Source organism: Zeugodacus cucurbitae, chromosome 2 (assembly GCF_028554725.1).
Source record: "Zeugodacus cucurbitae isolate PBARC_wt_2022May chromosome 2, idZeuCucr1.2, whole genome shotgun sequence".
In the NCBI taxonomy this organism is placed as follows: Eukaryota; Metazoa; Arthropoda; class Insecta; order Diptera; family Tephritidae; genus Zeugodacus; species Zeugodacus cucurbitae.
In genome coordinates this window covers 22,594,695-22,606,676 of record NC_071667.1, presented here as the reverse complement: position 1 = coordinate 22,606,676, position 11,982 = coordinate 22,594,695, and the positions used below count along the sequence as shown (strand labels likewise).

The 11,982-nt window shown below is 33.2% G+C and overlaps 4 protein-coding genes across 5 annotated transcripts; 1 reads left to right on the top strand and 3 right to left on the bottom strand.

Moving 5' to 3' along the window:
- Positions 1 to 3,144: 3,144 nt before the first annotated feature.
- Positions 3,145 to 6,481, bottom strand: LOC105215815 (exocyst complex component 8). Its single transcript, XM_011189965.3, has 8 exons — positions 6,302 to 6,481; positions 6,076 to 6,231; positions 5,683 to 6,010; positions 5,487 to 5,628; positions 4,771 to 5,419; positions 4,582 to 4,712; positions 4,115 to 4,513; positions 3,145 to 4,049 (listed from the first exon to the last, which is right to left on the bottom strand). Exons 1-8 carry the CDS (start codon positions 6,351 to 6,353, stop codon positions 3,861 to 3,863), a joined length of 2,046 nt encoding a protein of 681 aa, XP_011188267.2. The 5' UTR covers positions 6,354 to 6,481; the 3' UTR covers positions 3,145 to 3,860.
- A 246-nt stretch (positions 6,482 to 6,727) lies between these two features.
- On the top strand, positions 6,728 to 8,043 carry LOC105215816 (charged multivesicular body protein 2a). Its single transcript, XM_011189966.3, has 2 exons — positions 6,728 to 7,201; positions 7,287 to 8,043. The coding sequence occupies exons 1-2, from the start codon at positions 6,889 to 6,891 to the stop codon at positions 7,730 to 7,732; spliced, it is 759 nt and encodes a 252-aa protein (XP_011188268.1). The 5' UTR covers positions 6,728 to 6,888; the 3' UTR covers positions 7,733 to 8,043.
- Positions 8,039 to 9,721, bottom strand: LOC105215818 (UMP-CMP kinase). Its single transcript, XM_029042633.2, has one exon. It carries the CDS (start codon positions 9,716 to 9,718, stop codon positions 8,915 to 8,917), a length of 804 nt encoding a protein of 267 aa, XP_028898466.1. The 5' UTR covers positions 9,719 to 9,721; the 3' UTR covers positions 8,039 to 8,914.
- LOC105215817 (tRNA (adenine(58)-N(1))-methyltransferase catalytic subunit TRMT61A) lies at positions 9,654 to 11,780 on the bottom strand. Of its 2 annotated transcripts, none has more exons than XM_054226063.1 (5): positions 11,490 to 11,780; positions 10,929 to 11,424; positions 10,696 to 10,865; positions 10,143 to 10,635; positions 9,654 to 10,037 (listed from the first exon to the last, which is right to left on the bottom strand). In XM_054226063.1, the coding sequence occupies exons 1-4, from the start codon at positions 11,619 to 11,621 to the stop codon at positions 10,459 to 10,461; spliced, it is 975 nt and encodes a 324-aa protein (XP_054082038.1). In that variant the 5' UTR covers positions 11,622 to 11,780; the 3' UTR covers positions 9,654 to 10,037; positions 10,143 to 10,458. The 2 variants fall into 2 exon arrangements, with proteins under 2 accessions (XP_054082038.1, XP_028898465.2); XM_029042632.2 differs by having other exon boundaries at positions 10,155 to 10,635.
- Positions 11,781 to 11,982: the final 202 nt, after the last annotated feature.

Below are 11,982 nucleotides of genomic sequence, written 5' to 3'. Positions count from 1 at the left end.
GCATGTGAGTTCTAAGGTTAATAAAATATGTGTGTTTGTAGGTATTTACGCGCTAATAACTCCCAAATGATGCTGCATGGAAAAACGCAAAGCAAATCCAATAAAAACAAACAAATTAAATAATTTTCTTAGCACATATTTTCACGGCGTTATATATTTATACAAATGTGACTAAAGGAATCTAGAAAAGAGAAAAAATTGTGAAAAAGCAAACAAACGAAAAATTGCAATTAAAAGTTCTTATGTTCAGGGATTTTATTGAACTGTTAACAACGGACATACATATATATCGCGACTAGTGCGTAAATATGTAAAAGAATAATAAGACGTCGTCGCCTGTCGTTTTATGTTTGGCTCGGCTGGTCGTGGCTTGGTTTGCAAGTGGCGCTTATGCGTGTGCTAAAATGTCGCAGTTTTGGCACAAAGGCCTCTTGTTGTGTAGCCCACTTGCGGCGTGTCGAACCGTCTTGGTCCAAGCCAACATTCATTGCCACGTTTCTCTTTTTTTGTTTTTTTTTTGGCAGTCAAGTCAGAATTTTTTCGTGTTTTAATTAGTAACTGTAATTTTTTTAAGCTAAGTTAATTTCCAAACGAAACTATGTATTCGGCAGACACTACTGTTCTCTTTGGTTACTTTTCGTTAGAGCTTCATTACGCCTCACTCTTTCTGTGGATAGTTTCGTGCTAGTTTTCTTCTTGCTCTTATTTTTTTTAACTTTTATTTTGTTTTTGTAACATTAAAACATTTTGCTTGTATATTTTTAAATGAAAAAAATTCAAATATCATTTCTTCATGTATGTATGTAAACGCTTAAATGCCTAGTGTTAATGACTTAAAATTATTATTTTACTTTGTTTTATTTTTTTGTCCATTTTAAACGCATTGATATTTTATTTTATTTTTAATTTAAATTTTTATTGTCTTACATATACATATAAATATATATATTTTTGTGTAATTTAAGTGCGTACGTTACTGTATGGAAAAATGAATAAAAGAAAAACTTTAAATTTAAATAAATTAAATTATTGTATAGAAGAAAGGTAATAAAATGGAAAAGTATAAAACACTTAATTATATATACATATGTACATTTAATGCGCGAGCAACAACAAACAAATGCAATCAATGACTACGGGTAGCACAATTTAAAGGCGGAGTTGCTTAATTCAAAAGAAAAGTGTATGCATTGTAGTCAATAATTGCCACAATATTGCTTACAACAACAACTACAAAACTATGTTGTTGCTGCGCAAATTATTGTAAATCTAATTAAATTTTAATTAACAATGTATTTAACATCGATAGCGCGCAGATTTGTGGCAATTATCGCAGGTCTAAACCAACGGGTATTGCTTCGGCTAAACACCCGCGCCCCGTCCACACAGTTCTTGCTGTTTGACGTTTTTATTGTTATTTTTATTTTTTTTTTCAATTTTTATTTTTTTCCAATTTTTATTTTTTAATCGCAACACTCCTTACACATTATATCCGTTATTTCTCCAGCCCTCACAGCGTCCATTTTGCTCTTGCTCACCTGCTTTACCGAACTTCTGCAATTTTTTTTCTTGTTCTCAATCACTTCCAAATTTGCATATATCATGCAACAGAAAGAACACAGAACACACATAGTTACACACGCGCATACACAAGGAAATAAAAAAGTATATATGTGCATATTATATATATATATATATATATAGAGATACTTATATATAGTGATTAAAATTAAATTAAAACAAAATATGCATTATGTAACTAAGTAACGAAAATAAATTTGGAATAAAATTAATGAAAAAAAACGAAAAAAATAAACATGTAAAACCCGCGTAAGCGAAGCGTAAACTTAATTGAGTATACAATAAATAAAAAGTATATATAAATAAATTAAAGAATCACATGATTACCGTTATATTCATATTTTAGTTATTAGTTGGCGCAAGGAATTTAGAAGAGCCAGGGGCACAGTGGCACTGCAAAGGCCACTGAAGACTAGTGGAATACGGAATAAACTTTGAAGTGAAAGAAGAAATATATTTGACTGCTATAAATTATGTTAATGCGTTAAAGTTTATTTTTAACTATACATACTATTCACATTTGTTTTAAAATATTTTATCTAATTATTTTTAATTATATCGAAAGATTTGTATTTTATCGTGCATATTAACTTTATTTTATGCTTTATTTTTTTTTTTTAATACATTTTCCTTATTATTATTAAATTTTTTATTACTTTTTTAAATGTTTTTTTAAATATATTTTTTTTTTTATTATATATATTTTTTATTATATATATTTTTTAAATGACACTTCGATTAACTAAATTTGAAGCGCTCAAATAAATAATTTTTTAGATATTCACATACTACAAATTCATTTTCGAATTCATTTGCGAAGGTCAAGTGTTGTCATCGAAAGTGCAACCTAAATATTTTTTTTTAGTTTTGAGGAATAAACCTAAATCTTAGGAGTTTATAAAATTTTATATTTACACTCAATTTTCGAAAAATTGTCAAAAACTTCGAATTGCTAATATTTTTATAACATTTTGAAAACATCGAACTGGGAATTGAATTTTTGAATAATTTTTAACAACAATAAAAAAATGTACAATAGGTTATTGTCAAGATAATAATTTTAGTTTGTAGAATCAGTGTGTTAAAACAAAAAAAAAAATAAAAATTAACCTTCGCTAAGCGAATGCAACACTGTTTCCGGAATAGGCCTAGATTTATATTTTCTAATTTTTTTTTTCAAGTTCCTTTGGGTTATTTAATTTTTTTTTTAGAATTCTCCATTTAGTAATGTAAATAATAAAATTTATAGTCTGTTTAAATAACAAGAAAACAAAGAGTCTAACCTTTGAACCGTTTCGTTCGAAAAATGTGTCGATACTTTTATTGGTGAAAAGGAAAGCCAATAAATTTTGATTTTAATAAAATGTAAATAGTAAACTGTTATCTTTCACTATTCTGATTTCGTTTTTTTGAGATTTATTTAATTATACGCTTCGCTGCACCAGCTACTTAAATCCACACACACACACACATTTGATCAAACATATGTATGAATGTGTATATGTACGCACTCAAACAACGATAAAGTTGAGAAATGCAAAGTAGAAACAAAATGCATGAAATAAATTTTTATTTTTTGTTTTTATGTAGATTATATTTAAAGTGCATACATATAGAAGTATGTAGATATATATATATATATATATATATATAAATAAATTTATATAGGTTATATACATACATATAAACACTGTGTACTTTTATTAACTAAATATAAAAAAAGTTTACATTCGTAAGTTAAAAAAAAAACAAAAAGTAAAAAAAAGAAATGCAAAAACTGAGAGTAAGCGCTTTAACGTTTTACTCCAAACCAACACTGCTTTAAATACACATAACTGTAATTTAGTTAAAAGACGAGGTGAAAACTGCATATAAAAGCGCCGTTAGAAAACAACTTCGTTATTTATGCGCTAAGAAGTGTGCATTGCTGGCAAATGTTTTGTTAAACAATACGAATAAAAAGCGAAAACAAATAAACAAATACTAGAAAATCGTAAGCCGCACACAATTTGCAAATAAATCGTTTAAAATTTATGAATGTGTATTTTTTATGTACATAATTATTATATAATATAAATTTAAATTAATATTAATAATTATTATAATGATAATGAAAATAAAATGAGAAAAATATATATATGTATATGTATGTGTAATCAAAGTAATGCGAAAATAAGCATATGAATGAGTTTTGTTTCTTCAACATATGTATAAATACGTTAGCTTTTTACTATTTTTCTTTTTGTATTTTTTGTGCACTATAAGGTTTGAGGTGCACTTTAAAACACATCAGTTTGATAGACACTGCGCTGCTTGGGCACCGGCGCCAATTGTTTGCGCAAATGACGCTGCAAATCCAAAAGTATGTCACATTTTCGTTCACTGCCGCTTATGGTACGGAAATTTTCCACTGCAATTGGCAGCAATTCTTCCAGCAGGAATAGCTTATTCTTCAGCACAAAATTGGGCTGCGTGAGACACAAAAAAAATATTATGAAAAGTTGTATGCAGTAAATAGCAACGTTTTGCTTACGTCCACACTCAAGCCAGTGACCGGCTTTACCGCTTGCTGTGCCATCAACAGATCGCGCAACAACACTTCCAAACTGGGCCACAGCACCTCACTTTTGGCCAAGTGCGCGCACTGTGCGGTCAACTGCAAATAATGGCGTGTAAAGAGCACTGTGGACTGCGTCAGATTGATCCACGTGTCGCCGGTGGTATGAGCGCGCATATCGATGCCAAGCGCATCCAATTCTAATAGCAAGCGTTTGAGATTACTTTTCGTTTGTAAATTATATGGTTGCCAAGTGTCTTCGCTGCGTCCAACTGTTTCCAGCAAACGTATACGTGATTCCTCTATAAGCGACTCCAGTGTGCTGCGCAAGAGACCTTCCAGATGATATGACAGATCCAGACCGATTTCAGTCAGCTGCAGCAGCATATTAGCAAATTAGAAACATGAATATTTTCAAACAAAAAATAACGTGCTGCACAAACCTTAGCGCATGGCTTGCGTATGCCCTCAATACATTTCGCTACAGCATCCAAAGGCGTGCCTTTGGTGAGATAATGCTTTATCAGTTGACTGGCGAAATACTGCAACTCAGCATTACACCACACCACGAGCGCTGTAAGATAAAGTGCACATTTTTATGGCTGGAAGACAGCTGCACTTGAAATACCTACCGCCTACACATGCTGGTTGTGTCTCGAAGGCAGTTAAGAATTCGCAAGCCACCTGTGTTAGATCGCAGAAGAATAACTCGGAAATTTCAGTATTGTTGCGTCGCGCCTCACGTTGTGCTGTGCGCAGTGCCATTGTTGCCACTTTGAGTAGTGTGCCGCATGCCTGGCGCGCACGTCCAATATCAACGAGTATCTTTAGTGAACGCCGTGAGGCACGCAGTGTCACTTGCAGATTGCGACAATGACAATTGGATAGTTCTTGTAACAGCACGTCTGTCAGTTGTGTTTCCAAGGTATTAACTTTTTCCATGATTTGCTTTGCATTCACAAAACTTGAGTCCTTTGCTATATAGTCTTGGGTGCGTTTAATTAGCGCCTGTGCATCTTCAAAATATCTTTGTGCGACGAGTGTTTGTATTTCTTCGCTGGTCGTATATATCCAATCGGGTCCATAGTTTTCCACAGCTTTGCCTGCATGCGAATCAGTGGGACTGAGATCCGAGACCAATGAGTTAGCATCACTTGGTGAATCCTTTTGCTGTTGCGACGACTGTTTCGCTTTGGGCGGTTGTGGTGCAGGTCCTTTTTTGTTTGTTTTCTTTTGCTGGTCAAAACGAAAGGCAACTTCTAATTTCTCTATCCATTCTGTCTGCAAGTAAAATTATATACATATTTAAAAAAAAACATACACACATATATATATTGAATAAACATACTTTGCCCGCAGCAGTAACGCTCTGAAAAATCTTCGAGCCATCTGGCGTTATTATGTTTATTGCATTGCGTACACCATCTAAATCCTTGATATTGATCACAGCAATCTTCTTCGGATCGTATTCTGTTAGAAACTCTAGCCGCCTGTATAACATATTTATGTTAAAAATACAACATTAGATCACTCATTTTACTTACTTGTCATGTTTTACTTTACATACGATAAGCACATCGTTAAATAGAAAGAAAAATACCCGCTGTATGGGCCTATAATCATTACTGTCTAATTCAATGAGTGCACCCTCGTTGAGGAAGGTTTTTCCCTCCAGATTGCCATTGAAACCCTGCACCATTTCTTTTACAGCACGTGTGGCATGACTATTTTCCACATCATCGTGCGTTGGTTGCTCTTCGCCTTCCTCGTTATTCTGCGTATTCCCTGTGGACTTTTCGTCGGTAAGCGAGCCGAGTATATTACGTTGTTCTATGAGTATATGCGACAACTGATACATTTCAGATTCGAGATCTGTAAAGTATAGATTCCGATTTACAAATTTGGAAACTGTTAATCAATAATGTGTAAATATTTACGTGAAATTTCTTTTGCTGTTTCAATGAACTGCATATAATTTGCATACACGGATTTCTTTAAGGTCGCCGATGTTTGATCGCTGTAAACCTGAATCTCCTTCTTGCGTTGCTGTAAGTCAGCTCCGCCAACACATTCTTTAACCAATTGTTTGGTGTCTGCAAGTCAAAACATAAAAAGAAATTATGAAATTTTTTATTGGTAACATACTGAAAAACTATTTCTCACATTTATCCACACTAAACTCAGGTTTATCAAAATCTTTCATTATTTCGGACATTATGACTGTATTTTATATTAAAATATACACAAATCTATTAAAAATATTTTTTAATTACAAAGCAGTAAAAATGTTTTTGCAATTGCGGCACTCCCCCAAATCGATGTCAAGAAAACATGAACAGCTGTTTGCTGCTATTGACATTTAAAAGAGGTGTTTGTGTACTAATATTTTATAAAAATAATTAAATTTGAGGGGCTGCGTAATAATAGCAAATATAAATATAATAGGCTGAATAACATATTTATAAGCTTTTATTTTAAAACTCGTTCAGATATTTATTAAATGCACTTGTATAATTTTTAAATCAATCTTTCGATATTAACTTGGTCACACTTTTCACAACTGTGATGACATTTGTATTGGGAATCATTTGACACTTGCGGATGAGTAATTTTTTGTTATTGTGTGTGTTTTTTATTTAGAATTGGTCATCATTTCAACACACTATATGAAAAGTCAAAATCCTTTAAAACTCAGCTGAATATTTTTGTGCACTTAATTTTGATAATATTAACAAGTAGAATATCTCAACATGGATTGGTTGTTTGGCAAGAAAATCTCACCGGATGAGATGCTGCGCAAGAACCAACGCGCCCTGAATAGAGCTATGCGTGATCTGGACAGGGAGCGAATGAAAATGGAGCAGCAGGAGAAAAAGATTATTGCGGACATAAAACGTATGGCGAAGGAAGGTCAAATGGATGCCGTGAAAATTATGGCGAAAGATTTGGTACGAACACGACGCTATGTAAAGAAATTCATGCTGATGAAGGCAAATATACAAGCAGTTTCGCTAAAAATTCAAACTCTGAAATCACAAAATACAATGGCACAAGCAATGCGCGGTAAGTAACTGTTGTGATGACGCTATTTTCTAATTGTATTTTACTACTAACATGGTTGTACACTCTTATTGTTGTGCTGCATTAGGCGTTACTAAGGCAATGCAAAATATGAATCGCCAATTGAATCTCCCACAAATTCAAAAGATATTACATGAATTTGAAAAGCAATCTGAAATCATGGATATGAAAGAAGAAATGATCAATGAAGCTATCGACGATGCGATGGAAGATGAGGGCGACGAAGAGGAGACTGATGCTGTAGTCTCGCAAGTGCTAGATGAATTAGGCTTGCAACTCGGCGAACAATTGGGAGATTTACCCACTGCATCAGGATCTTTATCCATTGCTGGCGGTGCTAAAAGCACACCGGCTGCGGTAGCTGCTGGTGGCATAGGTGCGGGCGGTGGTGGTTCTGGTAATGGTGGCAATGGCGGCAACACAGCAGCGGCTGGTGGAAGTGGTGCTTCTTCACCAGTATCCGATGCTGATGCCGATTTGCAAGCTCGCTTGGACAAACTGCGACGTGACTAGTAATTATTCGAGAAGGAGTGAATAGTAAGCAGACATTCGCGCTTCGCAACACACTTTAAATATTAGTATTTTACTTTATGCATATATGTTCTTAAGTTTTATATCAAATAACACTTAAATAAGGTGGTGATTTTTATATAAATTAAATTCATTTAAAACACGTTATTAAAAAGCGAAGTGCATATAAAATTTTCCTCATGTACATAATAAAAAATATGTAAGCATTTTGGCATCACAATTCAAAACACTGCTTTGAAAACTTAATGATTTCCATATAAGATCTGAATTATTATAAAAACTAAGAGCTTTCATTTTACAGTTTTATTTATTTATTTATTCAATCAATAACAATGTTGGTTCAGGGGTTTCTTTAATTTGAACTTCTACAACAATAGAAGCAGATACACTTAATAAATTTCCTTAGCTTAAATCCAAATCTTATAAGCTATTCGTTGATATTCGTATAGATATATAGATAAGGTTCTTCGTGTGTTGTTGTGTTCAGGTTTTCTTTTTGTTTTTTGAAGGCTTTTTGGTTTTGTTTTTTTTTTTGAAGGCTTCTTATCTAATTTATCTTAGCGCATAGCAGTTTTGCCTTCACTCCAATACGTTATTTGCATTTTTGTATAATTAAAGAAAGCTTTTTCAATAACAATCTCGTTTCTTAAAGAATTTCGCTTTAAATGCAATTCAGCTGCGGTCTTATCAACACAATTGCCTTATAGAGCAAATTTAAGCAAACAATGAATACTTGAACGATAATAATATCCCCTTCAAATGTATGTGTTCAAAGTTTACGTAAAAAAACATACAGATTACATATTTCCTGATATATTTGCATTACTTATAACTAAATTGCATAGAATAAGCATAGTGTTCACAAACTGACTCTATCGTAAGAATACGTATGGATACCAATACTAAACAAACAGTTATAGAATAAATTAAATTTAGGCTTTATTGGCAAGTATGTAGAACTTGACCTTGAGTACATATAATTTTAAACGTTGAAAACACACATTTTATAAACATATACAGATGATCGCGTGTATGTTCACACATGCATATGTAAAATTAAGTATTTTCTAATATCCAATTCGTAAAAAGTAATAATCAATAGTAACAATTTCCGCAACAGTTTAGGAAGTAGGAGTGGCTGTATATTTAATTGCACGTACCCTTTTATTGGAAACCTGCATCGCCAAATACTTTTTCCACATTCTTGAATACATCATCAGCACTTGGTGTAGCATCGATTTGTTTCACTTTTCCAAGCTGTTCATAGTGCTTGATAATTGGCAATGAATCGTTGTTATATGTTTGAATACGCTTCTTTAAGCTTTCCAAATTATCATCACTGCGTCCGGAACCAGCTTGTCCTCGTGCCAAACAACGTTCCACACATTTATCTTCACCGCAGTTAAAGAATAACACAAACAGAAAATCGACTTTGTCAGACATCTGACGTGTCCAGCCATCAAGGTTATCTTGGTTACGTGGAAAACCATCGATGAGGAATTTAGTTTTGCCAGAGTTTTGCATCGCATTTTCTAGCAGTGAGCATGTTACTTCAACAGGCACAATTTTACCATCGCGTATATAATTTTCAATTAATGTTCCATATTGGGAACCCTCACGTGCACGTTCTTCACGCAGTAAATCGCCGGCAGAGAGGTGTACAAATTGGAAACGCTCTACAATTTTGGAACATTGTGTGCCTTTACCAGCGCCGGGTCCTCCCAATACAAATACAACTTGTGGCTTTTGCTCTTCTGGCATTTTTTTGGTTTTAACGTAAGTATAGTGTGTAACTGATTTATTGTTGAATGAACGAGATATTGATTTGCTACAAAACTGCGCTAATTTTTGTAACTGCACTTGTGTTTTATTGAGTTGTAGGCAAGCGGAAATGGCTGTTGAGTAATTGAACTTGCACAGGTCACGATACAAATATGTGCCACCACTTCGTACTGCTGTGTGGAGCATCAAATTGTACTACCTGTATACGTGTACTGAAAGTGGTTGATTCTTCTATATACTTTGCTTGTGTTTCTTTTTTCTACAATTCTTGTTTTTTGAGCGATGCGCGGCTTTTACACTTGATGTTTTTCTTGCACAATAAATTGACAGGGCACGGAAGGGCAATGTGCTAATCAGATATTCGTCATTTCTGTTTATCAGCTGTGAACGAATATTTCTATGGCAGGCATAATAAGTATAGCGTTCTCGCTTTAATAAACCTCTGGAGGTTGCAGAATATAATTTGAAAATAATAACGTTTATTCATTGCGGTCAAAGTGCATTGCTGCCAGTATTAATTAAGATAAAAAATATAATTTGGATTTATTTAATTGAAAATAGGGTAATAAAATATAAAATGAGATTGAGTGTTAAAAAATAAGTATTTCACCTGGAGAAGTACCTTATTCAGCTCCTTATCGATAAACAATCGATATCCAAAACCAGCTGTTTAAACCAATGTAACGATATATTGATAATTTTTTCAAAAATGTGGATACGTTTTTTCAAATAGTTTATTAAAAATATGAAATTTGATTATTATATTTCATTAGTTAAAATCCTTCACTGTCATAATTTCTTATCAAGCATCACTTTTTTTGAATTGAAAATATTATGCCATTTGGGTGTTTATAAAAACTTATTATTTTTTTTCTTTAAACATGTATTGTCGCATTATATAGTATTAAAATGTTGAAAAATGTTTGCTATCGTACGAAGGCTGGAGGTAGAGTTGCAAATGTCAAATATCCCGTGTGGCCTGGAAGTGTAGGCGGCGCACATGATGTTAGGACTTTTTTTGTTTCCTTAGGAGTCTTCATAGGATCTGGTTTTTCATTAGTCTCGCTAGTACTCGATTCATCCAGTTTCTGGGGGGAGGGTTTCTATAAAACATAATGTAAAATTTAAATTTTGACAACATAAGAAATTCCGATAATTATTACCTTATGCTTCAGGAATTCTAAATCTAGCACGGGCAAAGTTCTAGTTTTAACAACATGCTCTTGCTGTAGTATTTCCATTGAACGTATCTCGGTGAATCCGTGTTCTTGTAAAGCGATACAACAACGTTGTGATTGTTCAATACAAGGTGAAAATGAACAAAATCGTCCACCTAATTAAAAATACAAGAATAGTTTTAAAATTTTCAGGACAGCAAACATTCACTTAAATTTACCCTCTAATTTCAGTGTTTTCGCTGCAAATGGTACGGCCAACTGTGGTGCCGGTAAATCCAAAAATACTGCATCTGCTTTGCCTTCTAACTCATTGCTAAAACCCAGTTGACACACGTCGCGATGATAAACTGTTACAAAATCACCTAAGCCATGTCGTTCGAATTCTTCACGAGCTTGTTGCACTCGCGCTTCGTGGAAGTCAAATGTATGTAGATGACCAAATGGTTTAATTGCACGTAAAAAATAATGTGACAGTGAACCAGAACCAGTGCCCGATTCAACTATAACTGAACCAGGCCGCACTTCAAGTTGAAAGAGTATCATACTAATATCTGGTGTGTAAATGATTTGTGTACGATGTGGCAGCGTTTGTGTCCATAATTCTGGATTTGGTTGCAGCACATATGCCCAACCCTTCGAGAGTTCCACGCGGCTACCATATGTGACACCAATTAGGTTGCGTACCTTTAACGCGCCGTATGATGTTTGAAATATCTGTACGGGAAATTAATAACAATTTAAAGAAAGCTAATATATTATTTTATGCAATAATTATTTACATATTCAATGGTTTCGCCCTTTTTGTTGACTATTGTTGGTGTAGCTTCAATGGCGTGCATCGAATTCACAGTGAGATAAAGTATCACGGTATCACCCTCTGCAATTACATCCTTTGGCTTCAGAAAACTCATTTTTACCGTTTTATTTATTTAGTAATGTGTAGCTTAACAATTTAAAGAAAACACGCCGCCTAAATTTGTAAACAAATTTTTTGACATTTTAACATTATCGTATACGATTTTGGATTTGACGTTGTATATTCACGTGCTACAATTGTAGGGTGTTTCAGTGTTTTACAATTAAAATTTTGATTTTTGATTTTAAGTTTTTTATTTATTTTATTTTGATATTTTAATGAATCATATTGTGTTAAATTAGTTATTTTAAATATTTTTGATAATTTATGAATGATTTACTAAAACGAATGAATGGATTTAATTTCAATATTGTAATATATATTTGTATTATCTAATATCTGTTTTAAAGTTTGAT

What these genes read in the sequence shown, in the direction of transcription:
- LOC105215816 (XM_011189966.3), top strand. Translation starts at nt 6,889, where the DNA reads ATGGATTGGTTGTTTGGCAAGAAAATCTCACCGGATGAGATGCTGCGC. An exon ending in AATGGCACAAGCAATGCGCG is followed by an intron (nt 7,202 to 7,286) that starts GTAAGTAACTGT and finishes GTGCTGCATTAG; the next exon opens with GCGTTACTAAGGCAATGCAA.
- LOC105215817 (XM_054226063.1), bottom strand. Translation starts at nt 11,621, where the DNA reads ATGAGTTTTCTGAAGCCAAAGGATGTAATTGCAGAGGGTGATACCGTG. An exon ending in GAAAACACTGAAATTAGAGG is followed by an intron (nt 10,866 to 10,928) that starts GTAAATTTAAGT and finishes ATTTTTAATTAG; the next exon opens with GTGGACGATTTTGTTCATTT. An exon ending in TAGAATTCCTGAAGCATAAG is followed by an intron (nt 10,636 to 10,695) that starts GTAATAATTATC and finishes TATGTTTTATAG; the next exon opens with AAACCCTCCCCCCAGAAACT.
- LOC105215818 (XM_029042633.2), bottom strand. Translation starts at nt 9,718, where the DNA reads ATGCTCCACACAGCAGTACGAAGTGGTGGCACATATTTGTATCGTGAC.
- LOC105215815 (XM_011189965.3), bottom strand. Translation starts at nt 6,353, where the DNA reads ATGTCCGAAATAATGAAAGATTTTGATAAACCTGAGTTTAGTGTGGAT. An exon ending in TGTAAAGTAAAACATGACAA is followed by an intron (nt 5,629 to 5,682) that starts GTAAGTAAAATG and finishes TATGTTATACAG; the next exon opens with GCGGCTAGAGTTTCTAACAG. An exon ending in TACGCAAGCCATGCGCTAAG is followed by an intron (nt 4,514 to 4,581) that starts GTTTGTGCAGCA and finishes ATGCTGCTGCAG; the next exon opens with CTGACTGAAATCGGTCTGGA.